The 21,548-nt window shown below is 34.0% G+C and overlaps 1 protein-coding gene across 1 annotated transcript in view; it reads right to left on the reverse strand.

Moving 5' to 3' along the window:
• The window catches only part of NALCN (sodium leak channel, non-selective), a 300,278-nt gene that overhangs the window by 151,250 nt on the left and 127,480 nt on the right, over nucleotides 1–21,548 (reverse strand). The window contains exons 11-13 of the mRNA XM_019625115.1: nucleotides 19,981–20,112; nucleotides 6,136–6,303; nucleotides 446–637 (exon numbers count right to left, since the gene is read on the reverse strand). Of these exons, the coding sequence (XP_019480660.1) occupies nucleotides 446–637; nucleotides 6,136–6,303; nucleotides 19,981–20,112 (492 nt within the window). The remainder of the gene's footprint in view (nucleotides 1–445; nucleotides 638–6,135; nucleotides 6,304–19,980; nucleotides 20,113–21,548) is intronic.

The following is a 21,548-nucleotide window of genomic DNA, read 5'->3' on the forward strand; positions in this document are numbered from 1 at the left end:
TCTTCTAAAGATACTTCAAACCTGACATAAAAATATATAAACTCTAAGACATATTTTCAAATGTTATCTCTCACAAACACAAAAAAAGCAAACTGTATTTTAAAGTTCGACTATATTTTCATTTACAGGTGCTAAGAACACTTGTTTCTATCTTTACAAGTTTCAGTATTTCATTATATTAGGTTATTTCCAGAATTTTAGAACTGATGAATAATCTGACAATACTGAAAATGTACTCAAACACCTGTACCCTGAAGAAACCATTTTAAAAATTAAAATTTAGTAACTCCAAGTTATCAAAAACATGGCAATATTTTTGAACCACTGTTAAAGTGAAATTACTTTGATGTTAATTTTATTATTTTTATATATTTTTTTATATATAATAATTACTAATTATTAGTAAAATAAGCATAATGAATTAAACTGCATTTTTTGTTCTTACCCTTGGAAATGTTGTAAATCTGTCCAGTTCTTCGACAAAGCAGAACATCTGCAAACTAATTGCTGACATAACAATCAAGAGGCTGGCAGTAAATACAACCAAGCTCCCAAGCTTTTTTCCAGGACCAAATATCTTGTACACAAAGTCTTCTAAAGCAGGAGAAATCTTAATAAGACGAACTACCCGAAGAACCTATTGTGGGAGAGAAAAACATACACAGTTGATCATTTACTTATGCTGAGTCTTAAATGAATACTAACATCTAATTTTTCATAGCATGTTATAAAATCGCATTTTTCCATTCGAATATCTAGAGATGAAAAGTACCAATATAATACCTCAGATATAAATTTAGTTCACTGCCTGTCACATAGCAAGAACTCAATAAATCCCAAATGAATGAATGAAGGGAAATGGTAACAGCTAAGTGTTTTAACATACAATTCAAAATGGTATTAATTATTGAAATAAAACTGATATTTTTTTAATATTCAAATATTGAAGAAAACATTTAGTTCAATATTATCTATATTCGCTGCCTCATAAAATAAAACTTCTACATACTGTTTTATATATATATATATATATATATATAAAGAAATTTAAAAAAAAGAAACTGTTTTTTAAGGAGTCTTTACTTATGGCTGAGACTGCAACCTTAATATCCATTCTCTCCTTCCTTTACATAATAAAACGTTCTAAATTTTAGTCCAGCAAGTGGCTACCCAGGGCTACAGAATACATTTTCCAATTCCACTTACAGCTAGATATGGCCAGTGGACTAGGTTCAGATGTATGGAATGGGAAAAAAAGTGATTTTTGCAACTTTTAGCACTAAATTAAATAAACCTATCTCTGGATACTCTTTTTATACCTTCCTCTGGTTAGAAAATGCAAACAACTGGAGAAGCTCCTTTGGACCAAAAAGAGAAGCCTTGTATAAAAGATGATAGATTCAATCCAACCCAACAGACTGGCTTCCTGGATGACTGCGTGGAGCAGAGCCACCTACATGCCCTGGGCACCGACCAACTAACTACTAGAAAGAAACAAACTTCTATCTTATGTAGGGCTTGTATTTATAGATCTTCTTTATATCTGCTTAGCTTATTATCTAAACACATACATATGTTTAAATGTTTTGCATATATGTTTTTGCACATGTTTCAAAAATTTTTGCATACAAAAACTCCCACCCATATTATTAATTAATAAATTAATTCACTCATTCAGTTAACAAATACTGATTGTTATATGCCAAAATTGTGTTGGACAAATAATATTCAATGACTGCCATTACAAAGAGAGTATAAAACAAAGACATAGTTCCTAACAGCATATCTACATTAAAAATATAAATTGGAATATAATTAAAAGTTGAAGTATAAAATATGGAAAAATAGCATTTTTTATCAAGTCTAAGCTGTCATCATTTTTTAATGTACTCTGATAAATAAAAAGTGCTGCCATAGTCATAATATAGTCACAGGGATGTGAAACACAGTATAGAGAATATAACCAATAACATTGTAAAGATCATGTAGGGTGCCAGATGGGCACTGGACTTATCAAGGGGATCACTTCATAGACTGTGTAGATGCCTGACCACTGTGCTTTACACCTGAAGCTGAAGTAGAATAATAATGAATGTCAAGTATAATTAAATTATATATATATATACCTATATATAATATACCTATATATAGATATATAGATAAAATGTGTGTGTGTGTGTGTATATACACACAATAAATCCTTGGATTGTGAGTAACTTGGTTTGTGAGTGTTCTGCAAGATGAGCAAACATTTCTAATGCATTTTAACTTGGTAAACAAGCTATGTCTTGCAATATGAGTAGTTTGCTTCCAGAACGAATTATGCTCGCAAACCAAGGTATTAATATATATATGTGTGTGTGTGTGTGTATTATATATATATATATATATATATATATATATATATAACACACACACACACACACATCTCCACAAGATGTGGAGTACAGCATAGTAAAGATAGTCATTGTTATTGTAACAGCTATATATGATGTTAGAGGGGTAGTAGATTTGGGGGGGTTATCACTTTGTGAGGGGTGTAAATATGTAACTATTACATTGTTTTGTATGCCTGAAACTAATAAAATATGATATAAACAATGTTCAAACTTTGGGGAAAAAACAGCTTATGCACATCTGTGCAATTTTGATAAATTAATATTTCATCACCTGGAAGAAACAGAAATTAACACAACTCCCACTTTGGGGATTTGATGAGCAAATTTCAAAAGGTTAACCTGCATCCCTGGAAACGTAATATCCTTATCAGTGACTCTAATTATGCCTTTTCATTTATTTGAAGATAAATATGCTTTTCACTCTGTCTACCCTGTATTTTTTATTTTGTGTTCCTACAGATACAAAAGAAAGTAAACTATACTTTCCAAGATAAGCACTGTAGAATATTTTGTGATTGTTTCCGAAGTGCATTTTCCTGGTCACATTTCTAAGTCTGTCTCTTAAAAATCACTCAGTAGGTTTATAATGAGATACTGTAGAAATTGTGTGGTTAAGAATATGAGTGATGGAATTAAACTTCTTGGGGATGAGTTTCTACTATTTGCTAGTTATGTAGTCTTGGGCAAGTTATTAGATTTCTTGGGACCTCAGTTTACGTATATATACATATATTCTCTATCTCTCAAAATTGTTATGAGAAACAAATGAAATGATGCACTCAGCACAGTGCCTGGCACATAGTAAATACACAATAAATACCAGCTGACGTTGTCATGATTATCCTGGTATGTCAGAACCATGGCATTTTTTAAAGATTAATTCCCATAGGGCAATGCTGCTCTATATTCATCCCAGCCCAGCCACGCTGGCTTTTGTGCTTTTCCTTGAACATGTCATGCATGTTGGCACCTCGGGACAGGTGCCATGTGGTCCTCTCTACTTGCAATGCTTCCACCCCAGATCGTCACATGGCTCACCCCTTCATTTCTTTCAGTCTCTGCTCAAATGTCACCTCTTCAGAAAGGGCTTCCATGACAACTTATCTAAAATAGCACCCCACCCCACAACATTTATATTTTTACCCTGCTGATTTCTCCTTCAAATCATTTCTGGCATTTGTATTCTACATTCTTTTGTGCAATTGTTTGTGAACTGTTTATCCCCCAGAATTTAAGCTTACTGAGGAGGAGATCTTTGCTGCCTTGCTCACCTCTCTACCCTCAGTATCTGAAACAGTGCTTGGCAGACAGCAAGCACTCAGTACATATCATTTAAATAAATAGATGAATAACACCGATAATTCGTCTCAGGGGTAATTAATATTTTAAAGGGAGCCATTTTGTACTAAACTGCTGACTTCATTTAAATACGAAAAATATGAAACTGAGTAAGGGCAGACTTGCTGCCAACACAATGAAGCAAGGTCCACTGAAATGAGAAGTGTGAGGACCAACAAGGGACATGACAGCAGGTTGGTACAGTGGGTTCACTATAGTGAATTTGTATATGTCCTGTGACATCTAATCTTCTTGAGAGATTTATTTTTTAGCCACAAAATTATTGAGGTAGTTTTAAAATAACTAATTAGAAAAATTTAACCATGGCCATGTATAGAGAGATACAAACGAAAATCACTTAATATAAATTAAACTATTGGGTTGTTGGAAAAGTAATGACATATTTTTTTCTCTATTTTTCATTGCAAAAATGCATCATGATTTTTCTGACAACCCAATATTACAAATTATAACCCAGAATCATCAAAGGTAATGGTAAAATTGCAAACTTCATGGACTGCATATTATGTGACTATATTGTGACTATATATATATATGTATATATATATACATATATATATAATTACAACCACGAATATGAATTTTCAATATTTTGTAAAAACAGACTAGTAGAAAAAAAACTAAAGATGATGACTATTAATAATTTGTAACACTTTTCTTTCCAGTCATTTTTCTATTTATATGTACTTTATATGTTATATAATTTTATACTGTTTTGCATATAAATAAAACAATCATATCTCTAAGTTATTGAAAATTCATCATAATTATTATTTTTGAGGTCAAATTTGCATATTTAAACTATTCCTTAAATGTTTACCATTTAAAGAGTTCCCATTTTTTTCTCCCATCAGGAATTCCAAAATTTTGATCTATTTTTTTCCCTGAAAACTTATCTGTGAGAAACTATAAGAATGTTTAAACCCTGAACATATTTTACAGTATATCCTTGCTGAAATAAGCATCAATATTTTTCTTAATTTGGTTGACTTAATAGGTTTATATTAAAGTATCTTATAGTTTTGATTATCAGGCATATTTTCTATTATTTCTACAATGGTTTTCTAAAGTAGGCACAAAATGCTCCTGTTGATTTTGTGAATCTAGACAGCAGTGCCCAAGAGTGCATAATGCATGAATGTTTTGGAAGCTCATTTTGTATCAAGAGTTTTAAATGTGTATATCTCTTGCCCCAGCCATTTATTTATGCTACATAAATCCAATAGCTTTTGGATTTATGTCCAAAGCTATTCACAGTACTGAAAGCTTGAACCATGACAGCCCTCTATGATTTCACTATGCTTAGCTGTAATTACTAGAAACTCAGCTTTTTATTTGTTTTTAACTTTCATGAATTATATTTTCATGTTCTTTCCTCCAGGTATCAGAAATATTGAATTTCAGGTTGTGATCTGGTATCTTAAGTTAATGTTGCCTTGATAATGACCAATCAATAAAATCGATGAAGTTGGAATGCATTTTCTTTCTTTTAAGGGGCTGAAATCTTATTTTCTGAGTTATTTCTTTAAAATTCTACAGCTACTTTGTTCTCCAATTATTTTAAAATATCTATGAAGAAAACAAAGCACACTGTGATATTTCCAAAGTAAATTATATAAATGACCAATTTTGACTTAGAAAAATGACTATATTTGAGATTAAAAATTAGAATATCACATACATATATACTTTATCATTTTAACCAACTATTTAAAAGAACAATGAGCACACTGCTCTTATTTAACAATTACAAAAAGCATAATTAATAATTACTTTTGTTTACTGAATAATTATAGTGATGTGATCCAAGATATCATATTTGAAAAAAATAGACATCCAGTTAAATCTAAATAATTAAAGTATTATTATTTAATCATCATAAAGAAAGTAATAGGCATTTATAAATAATAAAGTATGATTAATTATAATCTGTAAAGGTAAGTTTTATTGCTTATTATTTCAATTGTAAGTCATTGTTGAGTGAATATATATAGGCTTATTGAGAAGGGAGATCTACACTTGCAATTCAATTTCTATTTCCTAATCTTTAAAGTGTGTGTCAACATCTTATGTAGTTTAAAATTTGATATGTATACATAGATGCATAATATCCATGTATATATAAAAATGTATATCTTTACAGTGCACTAATTTATTACATAAAACATCTTCATTTATTACTGTGAATTTTCAGGAGTTGAACAAACAATGTTACAATTTATGACTGCACTGTTTGGGGTATTAAGATGTCACTGCTCCTATCCCAAGTTGGCATTTGCTACATAATTATTATAATTATACACAGTTATTATAATGTGACTGGCATTTTCTCTGAAATGAAAAAATTCTAAAGACAAATAGGCATTATTTATATTACCTGAAAGTATGTGAATTGAGAATGATAAAGATCTGGATATACATGAAGAGTAGTTCCAATTACGAGGAGTAGCTCAAACTTGTGGAGCGATGAGCTAATGTATCCAGTAAATCCCAAACACCATATCTTCAGAAGTGCTTCCAAATCAAAAAGTACTGTGAAAGCCACCTAGGGGGACAAAGAGACAATGGAACTGGAATCTAAAACGATAATTTATTTCAAAATATTTTATATATTTGTCAGTGCATGAATTTCAGCCACTATTCTATAAAATGAGTAGCCCATAAGATTCTAGAATGACGTGTTATAAAAAAAAAAGCTTGAAACACACCAACTAGAATATAGCAGATGCAATGTATCATAAGCGATAAGAAAAACAAAAACATCAAGTCTCTATAATGCACATGGTATATTATAAAACACTTATTACTTAACATAATTAAACTAAAATAATAAACTTTAAATGTCATTTATGTTTTGGGTCACATAAACAAGGAGAGAAATTTGGGTTCTACAAGTATACCAAACAATTTATGTGTGTGTATATGCACAACATACATTAATAATTAATACAATTTATGTCCACATTAATTATTAAAATTAGTAATCAATATTTCTATATTAATAAATAAGCTCAACCTCATAATCTATGACATTAATTCTATGAATTTGCTGTTCCAAATATCAATATTATAAAATATACATATAAACCTAGCATGTGCTATTTCTGGTTTTATGAGTAAGAAAACTCATATGATAAAGAAGTTTGCAACTGGAATTAAAATGTGCAATATCAGATTAACTTCTAATTAAAACAGCACCAGAGTGAGTGCTGGAATTAGTCATAACACATCCCTCTGAGAAAATGCCAGATGATTTATTGGAAGAAAGGAATAAAAGAGACCTTGCTTTTCTTTTTCTAGGCCAACATGGAATATCACAATGGATTTTCTTCCACTTACATTTGGAAATTGTTGATAAAAATGAAGTTATAATAATAACATTTTTAGGAAAAAATACACTAAAAGCATTGTAGATGGTTAATTTAGATCTGAGGAGGAACTTGACATTACATCTCAATCTAGAGCTTCTGTAGACTCAAGTCACTTAAATTAAATTGGTATGTCCCTTTCTAAAAATGTAAAAGAATAATACATTTCACCTGTGAAATAATCCTAAATACAAAGTAGTCACAAAATCCCTTGCCCAACTTTTTCAGGTGGTTGACCACTTTGCATACTGTCCCATCAAACATCTCCTACCTCGTCCAAACATATGTTGTATAACTACATAAACAGGTGTGCATTTTATGTCACTCTGCAACTTGCTTTTCTCACTAACAATCATAGATGTCCCTCCAGGATAAGGGTTATAGGTCCTACTTATTCTTTTTATTAGCTGCATCGTTTCCCATAGTAGTCAATGTTTATTTAATTCAACATTTTCTCTAATGACTTATTGAAGAATGCTACTTCCTTGATAAGGAACCATTAGGAAAAACGGTTAAGCATTTTTCTGCTTCAAAAACAGGACCACACTAATCATCCTTATGCAATATCCATATTTATTGGGCTTTCATATCTATCAGTAAATTCTCAAACCTGGTACTGCTGGGGCAAAAGACAGGTCTGTATGTTTTAAATTTTAGAAAACACTAATAGACTATATTACAAATGTTATAGTAAATTATTTGCCTTCCAGCCAGGTAGGAAAGTGCTTCTTGTCCTAAATCTGTACCATCACCAGATGTAATCAAACTTACTCAATCAAGCTTTTGCTTATCTGTTCATATGTGTATGGATTATTTAGATTTATTTTCTTTTTAAAACAATATTTCTGTTCATAACTGTGCCAATTTTCTTTGTTATTTTGTCTTTCTTATCAGTTTTTGGATTTGTTGATATTGAGGACATTAATCTTTGTCTGCAGTATGAACTGTAAATATTTTTTCCGTAGTGAATAGTTTGATTTTTAAACTTGGTGGCATTCGTTCTATAAGCACTTTAACTTTACATTTTATATGCTCATGTTTTCTGTCTTTATGATTTTTTTCTTTACCTTTTACATATAAAATAGGCCTTTAGAAGGATTAATATTAAGTCTTCATATCCAGGAACACAGTACGCTCTTCTATTTATTTGGACTATAATAAAAATTTTCCCCATAAAGTCATTATTGTTTGATTGTAAAATTTATTTCTATGAATTTAATATTCCAGTCACAAATGTGAGTGCCTTTTCTTTATCTTTCAAATTTTTATTTATTTATTTTACCATTTCTACCTAGTTAGTTCCAGTGAAGAGAAAAGCTACTGATTTATCTATATTGATTTTCTATCACAATCTCATTAGATTCTTCTATTAATTCTAATATGTTTAATAAAATCTCCTGAGCTTTTTTAAAAAAAATGTACATTTCATTTGAAAATAAAGATTAGATTTTTTTCAAGATTAATTTTGGAGTTAATTGGATTAATTTACTAGTTATAATGGTACAGCTGTATAGTAATATACTAAATAATAAAGTGAGGAAAAAGAGGAATCCATAATTTGTTCCTTATTTTCAATGAAAGTTTCTTCAGCATTCATACATATGGTTGCAGTGGGTTCCGATAATTAATTTCTACCATGTTTAAGGGCTTTTCTTCTCTTCCAATTCTACTTAGAGGGTTTTAGCCTTCAATTTGTTGAGGTAATGAAATATATGACAAGAGCCCTTGATGCTGACTATTTGAATATTTGGAATAAACCCTAAATGGTAATGCAAATTTGCAGAATTTTATTGGATAACATTTTATTAATAATTTTTGTAGCTACTGCCATATAAAAAGTTAGTCTATAATTTTACATATACTATCATTACCATGTTTTAGTTAAGCTTATGCCAATTTTATCAAATTAATTGTGGATTTTTCCATTATTTGTATGATCTGTAATTGCTTAATAAGAAATATCTCATTTTTGAAAGTAGGTAAAATCCAGCAGTAAAACCAATGGGTCCATTCCTTTTTGTAATGGTGCATCAAAGCTTTCCAATGTTCTTCTGATCAGGTTTCCTACTTAGTCCATCAATTTGGTAGTTTATACTTTGCCAGAAAACCACCAGTTTCCTCTACATTTCCAAGACCAATGTTTAGAGTACATTTTTCCAGAAAAAATTGGTTCTGTCAAGTGGCATGGGGTATCTTACAAATTTGGTACCCTTTAAATCAATTTTGTGGCTGATGCTTCTCAGACCCTAAGATTAATGTGACTTGGAACTCCAGTCCCATGTAATGGCACGCTTGAGCTTACACGTGTTTCAGTAAAGCTTACTCTTTCTCTATCCATCTGGAGTCAAGGTCAAGACTGAAGTTTCCTTATCGCTTCCTTCTGAGAGATGGACTTTTTCCTTCCTTCTCTGAGGGAAAGACTCTCATGTGTCCTGATGTTATGTGGGGATCTCTGTTCTGACACTTCAACTTGCACAGCCTCTTCTCTCCTAGAATTGCAAGATCTAGGTGACAAGGTTATGCAAACGCCCTCAGGGCAACCACTGGCTTTAGTGCCACTGGTTGTTTCACACTCACATCACACTTAATTTCTGGCCTTGAGAATATTCCTTAATTTTTTGCACGTTCTGCTAAACATTTAAAATGTTTTCATATTTAGGGGTCACTTTTTGTTTTTTTTTGTAGAGGGATCATTTTCAGCCACCTTTTGGGACCACCTGTATGTGCTCCCTATGAAAAATGTACTATTTGATTTTGTGTTTCTAAACATAATCAGATTTTCTGTCTTCTGTTAGGAAAATGCAACCTGCTTATATTTAATGTGCCAAAGTTATACTTGGTCTTATGTTTCCTGTGTATTTATACATCACTCCTATTTCTTGTTTTAACCTTTTCTTGCTTTTTCTTGCTTAGTCAAATTGATTTTGATTACTTTTCCCTCCTCGTTAATTTGGACATTCTGCTCTGCTTCTCTAATCCTCAAGTTTATCAGAAAGATCATCAATAAACCTATATTTTTTATTATTGCATCAAATTTGAATAATTGTAAACCTCATCTCCCACAAATTTGCTTGCCCACTCATTTCTCCACCCCTGCCAATCTACAGACTCCAGAGTACATTTCTATCACCCCACTCTTGATGCCACACCTCTTCCTAAATCCTGCTTTTTCTGAGATTGTTCACAAATTTAACTCTTACTTGACATTTTTATTATCATCCTCCTTTTAGATCCAATACCCACCACTTTTCTTTCCTTTTCATTTTCTCTTATGTAGTTCTGTGGATTGTGATGAACTTATTTTATAATTAGCAAACTTTGGAGTAATTTTCTCAAAGAAACACACACAGGCACACACACACACACACACACACACACACACACACACACACATTGGTTCACTGCCTTCTACTTTCCAATACTATATATGAGTCATCCGCATAATACATACTTGCCTTTGCAGGTTATTTAAGCCTCTTAAGAGGCTTAAAACTGTATCTTCTTTATGCTTGCTACCAAAGAAGGTCACCAGGATATGCCTAAAAATGTATCATTTTTCATTTAATTGCCAAAATTTAGTGAACTCTTTCAATCTACAGATTTATGCTTTTCCTTAGTTTAGAAAAAATTTCTCTCATAATTATTAGTTTTCTTTTATCTATTCCCTTTTTACTTCAGGGGCTCCTATGATTCACAGTTGGGTGGCTAGTCTCTCATGGTTTCTACTCTTTCTTGAGTTATATTTTTTTACTTGCTCTCCCATATTAACAACTAGCTCTCAAGGATGACCATGATCTTTTTTCAGTTCATTGTTTGAAAATTTTAGCCAAAGTTTCAGAAAGTTTGTTTTGTGCTTTATGTATTAAAAAAATAGATATTAAAAAACAAACAAACAAACCTGTTATCTCTTCCATTAATTCTAGTTGATTAGGAAACTTGTACTAGATGCTCACCTTGGATTTTTGGGGCCCTTTGTGTGAGGATAGTTTTTTTTTTTTTTTTTGCTTGCTCATGACTATATGTTTGTCTGTCTTTTATGCTCTCTTGAGCAGTGGCTAATACGGGGTGGCAGAGGGCACTGTGATTTTTGTGGTAATGGTCTAAGACCCCACAGCCCCTTTACTGGACATCAGGAGGAAGCTGCTCCTTCTCAGGATTTCTCACGGCTGGTGGGATCCATTCCCACCCTCCCACCAGGGAGTAATTCAGCCTCCACGGAGGTTCCCTTCCTGGCTCACTGAGATCCGTGGGACTCTGTCAGGCTGTCTCCAGACCACAAGCAACCAGTGGGCAGGTACAACTCCTCTGAGGGGACTAAAAGCCTCCTGCAACTGAGCAGCAGCCTCAGGGGACCAGAGGACCCAAATCTCTGCCACAAGTCAAAACTGAAGGCAATACCTCTCTAGCCCTGGCTTCTTGGTCCAGGCTGAACAAAAACAGGAAGAAGTCTTTTGGACATCTTGGGAGATCCCTAGAAAAACTGAAACTCAGATGTATCCACCCTGAAGTTTCCATGTACAGCTTGACCTGGCTGTCATATTAGCAGAGGAAACAGTGACAGGTACCCACTCCTCTGTCTTTTCCTTTACCTGTATTTTCAGACTTTCATTCCAAAGGAAGGAAAGTAATCCATATCAAAGAGGCCATTTTTTTTAAAGTAGGGAACTATAGTTGACGCTTCAACAACATTGGGGTCAGTGGTGCTGAACCCCCACACAGCTGAAAATCTGCATGTAACTTTTGACTCCCCCAAAACTTAACTTGTCCCTCAGTATCCACAGGAGATCAGTTCCAGGACCTCCGTAGATACCCAAATCCACAGATGCTCACGTCCCTTATATAAAATGGCTTAGGACAATGCCAATGCATATAGTTGGACCTCTGTGCCTGCATACTGCCAGCCACGGATCAAAAACCATACAGGACTTTATTGAAAAAAATCTGTGTGTAAGGGGGCCTAAGCAGCTCAAACCTGTATTTTTCAAGGGCCAACTGTACCAATAAATGCCTGAATTATATCCAAATAGATTGTCCAATTAAATATAAATACAATTAATTACTTCACTAATTTTTCATTTTCTATCAAAATGACAGATGGAATGAGCTGTTTAAATGATCATAATTCACAATAAAATATGCAGCTGGATCTATTTGCGTTATTATTTGCTCGGTGGGAAAACTATATGCTTTTCAAAGATACCAAAAGGCACCAAAATGGTTTAGCAAACTATTATGTGATTAATATATAAATGCCCATATTCCCATTCATTTTTCTATGACAATTCCTGATTCCAATTCTCCTGGAATCAAATACCTCGTTTTTAACATAATTTGTTAAATGTTATAAGCCATCACTTTTGTTCTCTGAAAAACAGTATTAATCCCTAACTGGTCAAATTTTATGGAAAAATGTTACATATAAAATATGTCTAACTTACTTGTAACTATGCATTATCCTCTTGTAGGTAAGAATTATGTCAGGGATTAAAGGAGGGATTTGGAAAAATTAAATTAGCTTAATTGATCATCAGCTATTTTAGTATAGGTTAGAGGGTTTAGCATAGGATTTCAATTTAGAGGAATATTAAAGTTCAGAAGAATCAGGGCAGAATCAGTGAGATTGCAATGAGACTAACCTCTTCTCAATGAGCAGCTCCAGCCTGTGTCAATGAACTCAACCTCGACAGTAGCTGAACAGGGAAGAACTTGCCAGGGTCATGTTGTTGGCCATACAAATGGGGGAAGGCTATTTGGCTGTCTGCAGAACCCAATTATCAGGTAGGATGGATGGACGCCCCATAAGCATCACCTGAGCATGTGTCCACCCTCAGGGCTTTCTGCCAATCCCAAGCAGTCAACAGTGCAACCTGGGGAAGGGTGGACTTCCACTCCTAGCCCAGGGCGTGCCATTGCCTTGGCCCCCTCACTCAGCAGCCCTTTACAGAGAGGATCCTACTGGGACCTTTCTTCTGTCCTGTATCCTTGTAGTATATTATACCATTTGCGAGTGCTCATGAGTTGTAACTCACCTTTTTAAGAGTGAAGGCAAGATTTGTAAGAGTATAATAAACGTTCTTAAATATTTTTTCACATTACTTGAAAAAAACTTGCAAGCAATACATGGAAAAACAAAATATTTATTTTTTCTTACTATTTTCCTAAGTCAGTGTTTTCCAACCTCTTTTTCAATCACCCCCAAGGAGTGTATTTAGATATTTTGTTCCTAATGAGCATACCATATGGAATCTTTTTTTTTAAAGGTTTTTATTGGGGAATTGGGGGGATGGGAACAGTGCTGGGGAATTAGGGGAAGGAGAACAGATAAGTTGCTGTCGTTTTGTTTTTCAGTCTAGTTGTGGAGGACGTTGCTTCACTGGCCCAAGTTGGCACCATCATTGCGCTCTTCCCGGGTGAGGCAGATCAGTTGCCGGCTTCTGGACGGCCGCTCACGGGGGCTGCTGGCCGCTCACGCTGGCTGCTGGCTACACATGGTAGCCCATGGCAACCCACTGCCACAGGGGCTGCAGCCTACGCCATCGCCCGCGACTCACGGCAGCCCAGCTCCAGGTTGAGCTGTTGTTCAGCATCTTAGCTGTGGAGGGCAGTGTCACTGGCCCTCATATGTGGGATCCGAACCTGGGCCCTCTGGCATCCCAAGCCAGTTCTTAACCATCGCGCCACTCGGCCGGCCCCCCCATATGGAATCTTAATACCACCCCCCCATATGGAATCTTAATACCACATATATGTAATATATTTGTTTATATACTTCACATATCTATCTCTGCTTTATATACAGAAAGAGTAAGATTTTTTTTTTGCTTCCCAACAACCAATTTTTACCCCCTTCTAGGTGTTTACACCGCCTTGAGAATGCATGCTCTACAGGTATAGCAGATTTGATGTTACCATAGCAGAGTTTAATATTTTTGGAAACGCAGGTTATACAAATTCTTTAAACACTACATTTTACTATTTATTTTCCAAATTTTCATTTTATAATAATATATATGCTATTTTATATATACTATAATATACATACTATATATAGTAATATATACTATGGCCAACACTCTTGTCCTTAAGAAATGATCAATAATAAAATGCAGATATATAAATTAAAGGAGTTGTTATTTGGTCTCAAACTGCACACTACTTGTGAAAATATATATTTTTTTAGAGTGAAAAGTGCAATAAGTTTAAAATGCTTGTTTTCCAAAGGAGCTTGTAATTGGATTTGTGAGGCTAGCAGGTAAAACAAGATGATTGCCAAATTTCTGAAGTTAAGGAAAGAAATAACTGAATGGAAAATGACATCCTTAATATAAATGGAATAATGGAAACTGTTCTGCCCTTTAATTCAATGAATAATGTATGAACATTTATGGGTGACAAATTATAAATGAGCTGATTGTGTCATGTAGGTCTGAGAAGATAAAATGGTAGAGATACTGTCCAAATGTGGAAAGATTTTTGAAATACTATATTATCCAAGATTTGTGTTGCAGTCTCTATTTCATAATTTCAAAGAAACAATGAATATTCATGAGAAAATAGATGCATATTTATCACAAAAGAAGATTATAGGAAAAAAGTCACAAGAAACTCAATTCAGGTAACCCTACTGTCCTAAATGAAATTCAGATTGCCTGCATCATTCTAGAAGCTTCTTTAAATCATGTACTCTTAGTCTATAGTGTACCTTCAGTATTCTATAAAGCTACAGAACAAACTTTTGAGATGGATCTTTGGTAGTTGAAAATGTCATTATTGTATTATTTTTCACCTAACAAGATACTGCTCAAATCCTGTAGAAACACACAAAAAAGTTATTGTCAGAAGAAGAAACTTATTTAATTAGAGTTTCCCAGAAAATGAAATTAAACTTAGTGGTAATATGAAAGACTGCTGCTATGGCAAGATGAGTTACTTTCTTAATTTGGTCATTTCTTGTGATTAATGAGCTGAAATATGGGTGTCAGATTTTGTTCGAACGAAAATAAATGGCTCTTTCATTTTAACAAATATCATAAAACCAAATGTCTTCAGAGGAACACAGAAATTACTTTTCTAGAAAAGATGACTTTCTGCAGGATGCAAAATGAGTTCATACTTTCTGAAAGTTTTTCTGTTTCCAACACATAGCAATCATAGAAGAATCGGTAACCACAGACACATCCTGGAGTTCTAAGCAAGGTAAACGTGTCTCTTGACCAGAAATGCGGCAGGACACACTTTGTTAGAACTACGCTGTTAGTACGGCTTGCTTTGTTGTTCTATCTCTCCCATCAGTTTGTGAGTGTCTTAAAAGAGGACTTTTGCTAAAATTGTTAATCTTCTATGCATAACAATGTGCTGCTTAATTTCTGTTAAATGTACAGTCTAGTCTATAGACAGAACTATTTACATATTTTATATAACAATAGAAAAGTATTAAAGTTTTTTTATTTAGGAAAAAAATGAGAATACACATTTAAAAATATAATTATGTTCCTTATAAAAATGTGATTTTATGTATAACATTATATTAATAACAATATATTATCTTAGATCAAAATGAAAACTCTTACAAAGGAAAATAAATCTTCACCTTTTTATGTTTATGCATAGCCTAAAAAACAGAGTTTTTCCTGTTTTTTAACTAATTCTAAATTTAGGTTAATTAATCCAAAGTAAGAAAAGTCCCCAGCTTCACAACAAAAGCTAAGCAGCTTAATTTATGCTTAAAGGATGTTTTTTAGACTGCAAGTTTACTCTTAATGGGTTGAGTGGTTTATTTTGGATTTTCAAAATAATTTATTTGGAATACATGGGAAATCAAGGAATTAGTCCTCTAAAAGCTCATGGCCTTTTGTAATCTTTTTAAAAAGAAACTTTCTAAAATCTTACATAATGCTATTGCCTTAAATTCTGTATCATTATAGTCCATAAACTTGAATTGCTGTTATTACAGCCATTTTGAGGATTAAATAAGATAATGAATTCCTTTAAAGCACTTGGCAACATAATAGAACCTCCAAAAAATTGGTAGCTATTATTGTTATTAGTATTATTATATTTAAATTTAACACAAGGGGATGTTAGTTGACCTGCTGTGTTTCTACAGCTTAAACCAAGATGGAGCTCACAGCTTATTTTTGTAAATAAGGTTTTACTGTAATACAACCATTCTGAGGCCACACTCACTTTTGCATAGCAGTGGTAGAGGTGACAGAGAGAGCATGTGGCCTGGAAAGCTTAAAATGTTTACTATCTGGCTCTTCAAGGAAGTTTGTGGACCAATTAGCTTAAACTCAAACCATCTTTATAAACTTTTTAAAGAGAGAGTATTTTATAAAAAATTGTGCTTGATTAAATGACTTCTCCACGCTCATTTGGAACAAACCACTTTGACTCATGCTCAACTTTCTGATACAAGAAGTGATCATGTAATTTGAATAAAGACCAAACATTCTTTGGAAAAATCAGATGCCCCAAATCAATTGACAGAAGTGTAATAAATTCTGAATGTTTTGGTAGTTCAAGAATATAGTGATGTCTATATAATTAATTGAACTATTGGGTCATCGGGAAAATCATGACGTATTTTTCTATGTTTTTCAATGCAAAAATTGCATCATGACTTTCCCGACGACCCAATACATCTCTACTATCCAGTTTATTAAATTCAAATTCATTTCCAGTGGTTTGAAAAGGGGGCAACAATTAACATACACAATATATACTAGATTCTGCTATATAATCCTGTGTCTGCTTTTTTTAATTAGAAAAAAAATTAATACTACATACAGAAAAGAAAAATGAAAAGGATTTATCTACCACCACTGGACTCTACTAATGCACTTACCGTATTTGCCGGCGTATAAGACGACTGGGCGTATAGACGACCCCCTAACATTTCCACTCAAAATACAGAGTTTGTCTGTATTTTGAGTGGCAGGGCAGTCTATCTGAAGTGTACCTGGCGTATAAGATGACCCCCCACTTGGAGGCATATTTTTCAGGGCCAAAAAATCGTCTTATACGCCGGCAAATACGGTAAATAGTATCAATGAACTCTACAATGCTAAATTATTTGAAAATTTGGTGGAATTTCTTAAAGCATGACTATTAAATCAGCTAATACACATAAACACATTAGAAAAGAGATTGATTTTTGTATGTGAAAAAATTAGGTAAAATTTACTGGAGCATTCCATTCCCAGTGAATGGCATACGTGTATGTATTTATTCTACAAGATTGATTTAGTATGACTGAGTACCCACTGACTGGGTTACAAAAGGAAAGTTAATGTAATCCAGGACTTCCTCAGGAGCAGGTATAGATTGTTCCGTCCAGAGAGACTGGCATAATGCATAATCTCAATCACATGTAGCCATTTCTGTTTTTTATTCCTAGGCATTTTTGTCATCAGTCCATTAACCTTTGGTTCTAATACTATTGTATCATTTTTCCATCTCACCTACTTCCTCACCTCATTCCACCTAAAGCCTTTAACTAACCCTTGGGTCTCTTATTCCATGTTAACCAATTTCTTCTACATTCTCTGCTTCTGCTCACAGAATCTTCTTCCTGTGTCCTTGTCTCAACTGATTGTGCTCCAAATGCATAACTTCCCCTACAGTCCTTTTGAGAAGAGGTTGCCCATGCTCCAGTGTTCCATATGGCCCATGCAAGATACTATGTGGATGAGGAAAAGATGCCCCATTCATTACTCCTCAACACCCCTTTGAGATGTAGTCCATGAGGTTAAAACATCCTCTTCCAACACTCTCCCTGGGGCAGCCTTCGATTAATGTATCAGTTACTCCCACGTGGTCCTGCCTACCCTCTTTCCCCCAAGAACTGGTCTCACGCTGAATGACTTCAATGTCATTGTGAAGGCTCAGCCACACCTTTGCTTGACAGTTCCTTGCCATTTCTGTCTCAACTCCATCATTATGCTTAAGCCACCCACATCCTTATAACACCCTAGATTTTGTATTTAGTTACCGAGGATTATTCTAAAATTCTAAATCCTGGATCCCGCTCTGATCACAATCTTACCTTCTAGCTCTCTTATTCCATCACTTCAACTATACCTGTTCTTTGACCACTGAGACACTTGATACTTCATTTTGTTCTTTCATCCTCCTCTTATTTTCACTTCTTTTCATATCTGACCCAGACACAGGGTCACCATCTCAACTCCTTTGCCAGCCACCCATGCCCCCTGATCCCTTGTCTTTCATCTCTACCTGAAAAAGCTCTAAAGCTGGGTCAATCTAACTGTTGCTTTTCTCTCCTTCATGTAAGGCCTAAAATATCACAGACCTGTCTAAACTGGTATCACTATAAATTTTCAGTCTCAAAATTCAGCTGGATCTTCAGCATTGCATTTGATGTATCTTTAATTAGCTTTTGTGCATTTTCCACAGGTCGTACCCACTTTTCTCTTTTCTCCACAAGCTTCCTACTGGAGGTAGACCTTGCATCCTACTTCACAGGACAGATAGAAATCACTTGATAGAGATTTCTTCAACATCCAATCTTTGCATTAGAAAGTCACCTGCAAATATTACTATTGGTCTATGTTTCCCTCTGCTTTTAATGACAATCTATTCTTTGTGTGCTGGTTTTGCAGCAAAATTATACCAATTGTTAGGCTGGATATAATTTCTTCATGAGCCCCTGTAATTGGTTTTCCACAGCATAAAAAACTTGTTATTTTTTTATTGTCTATATTTCTTGCTGAACTGTAAGCTCCATATACCTTGAAGCAATTAGGCAGTGTCCCATCACAAAGTCTAACTTCAGTGAAAGTTTAGTGCTAATGATACTTTGTTACAGGAAAGAAGCCTCCGTGAAGAGGGGAATTAACAAGTGACTTCTTAAAACGTTGATTGATACCAAATAGATGTTTATATTCAACAGGAGTATGCCACTTTTTCTGTAAGGTTTATATGTGGGTGGATAGAAATTTTATTGACCAAATCCATTTTTAAATGTACTGGAATACTTTTTGATATCTGAGAACTCAACTTTATGGCAAATAGATTTTTTTATGTGAAAAATTCTTTTGTAATAAAAATAAACACAGTGTAATTTTTCTGCTTTTAAGTTTACTTTTTCATATATTGGATTTATAATAGTATATGTATACCTCTCTTACATGATGAATGGGTTTCTAAAGAGTTATATGTCAATCAATTTTTCCATAAATACTTAACCAATGAATTCTGAGATATATTTTAGAAATAATTTTTCACAATGGAAAAAACAGTTGTCTCCGGAAATTATTAAAAATATTTAAAAATCAAATATTAACAAAGTTACTGAATCAATAAGAAGTACTATTCTAAAACTCTAGTGGGTATGTAGGGTTCTAGAAGATGCTTATTTAATCACTAAATCTATCTGAGCCTGGCTTGACACCATTAGTGCAGGCTGTAACAGCTCAGTTTCTAGTATAGAAATGATTGTATTATCGCTTTCAATTTCCCTCCAGCCCTGTCCTTGGTACTGTCGAGCTCTGACTTACTTGTTTACAATCTTCTCAATCTATGCTTGCTTACACTTAGTGGGAAGGGAAACAGAGTAATGCAACATGACAAAAGGAGAGAAAACGAGAGGTGGATAGGAGAACAACAAGATGGCAAGAGAAACACCCAGGGCAGAGGGTTACCTTGGCAATGCAACACACTGTGGGGAAGATACTCAGGCCCATGGAGACAGGGAATGAATCAGGCAACACAGTGACCAAGGGAAACACTGAAGAAGCAGCTTTGTTTGAACTCAAGTAATTAACAAATTGAAATTGATTTTTCCATTTATGAAAGGCACTAGCTGAGGTCCACCTCAGGGAGCAGCTTACCTCTGCAAGATAGAACTCGTCGTATTGCCTTCGGAAGCTGTCTCCTTTGTGATAGTTGCTGGCAGCTACTATCACATCCACCGTCACCATGCTCAGGATGAACATGTGGAAAACTGATGACCGCATCATTTGCTGAGGAGGCAAAAAAGATGAACTTTTAACAAAGCAATAAACCTGGCAGTTAAACACAATTATGTGTTTAGACCTGGCCCTGAACCATCTTTGTGACATGCTGCCTATCCTAAGATAACTCAGTGAAAGTCTGTCCCTGCCAAAGAGTCTTAGCATAGCAATCTTGGGTTTGGGGGCAGCTCAAAAATGACTGAGGAGATAGTTTCAGAGACTTTGGGTTCAAAATGGAAAACATATTTCACTTAACTTGTGGACAGCTTGTATCTTCATTTTCATTGTTTAGTTAGGTAGTTTTTATCCTTAATACTAACTATATGGAAAAATGATTTGTAAAAGCTGATACCACAAAACAAGTATTACTTTATTCTGTTAAGAGAAAAAGCTACCACAGATGAAAATGTTTTAGAGATGATCATAAAACTGGAAAAGTAAGAGAAACCTAAGATCTATTTATTTTTTTACTTCATTACTTCCATAAATTATTTATTTAAATAGCTCTTTTAGTAATTTATTTTTAAAACCACTTTATTGAGGTATGATTGACATAAAATAAAAAAGCTGTACATATTGAATGTATACAACTCAATGAGCTTGGGGATAAGCATACACCCATGGATCTATCACCACCATCAAGGTCATACACTTACCCATCAACTCCCAAAGTTTCCTCCTGCCTCTCTTATTATTATTATTATTGTTAGTAGTAGTAGTATTATCAGTGGTAAGCACACTTAACATAAGATCTATCCTCTTAGCAAATTTTAAGTGTACAGTACAGTATTGTTAGCTATAGGCATTATGCTGTATAGATCTCCAGAACTTACTTATATCACATAATTGAATGCACTGCACAAATAATTTATTGAAAACTATACTACAATTAATAATAACTGATGTCTATATGTATACTTACTATGTACCTGGAGCTGTTGTAGGTGCTTTACATAAATTACTCATTTCATGTCATAACAGCTCTAGAAAGTTACTCTAATTTTATGAAGATGAAAACTGAGATGCAGAGAGGTGAAATAACTTTCTCGCTGTCTCATAAGTTTTGAAGGTATAATCATAATTTGGAGCCAAGGCTGGTCCAAATCTATTGCCTACATTGAAGTGATAATTAGGCATTCTCAAATTAGGACTATTATTATAATGGCTACCATGTATTGGGTGTTTACTATGTTCCAGGCCATACTGTAAGTATGTTATTTATTTTATCTCTTTTATACCCACCATAGACCTATATGGTGAGATATGTTACTCACTATTTCCAGTGAGTTCAGAGAGATTAAGTCATTTGTCTGAGGTCAGACAGCAAGTACACGGCAGAGCTGGGCTCTGTACCCAACCAGTCTATTTGAAGTCCATTCTGGGTCCCACTGTCTGCTGTGGGATAGAAATATATATTAAAGAAGAGAGTGCAGGCTGAAGGCCCT

This window comes from Hipposideros armiger, unplaced genomic scaffold (genome assembly GCF_001890085.2).
Source record: "Hipposideros armiger isolate ML-2016 unplaced genomic scaffold, ASM189008v1 scaffold_615, whole genome shotgun sequence".
NCBI classification, from domain to species: Eukaryota; Metazoa; Chordata; class Mammalia; order Chiroptera; family Hipposideridae; genus Hipposideros; species Hipposideros armiger.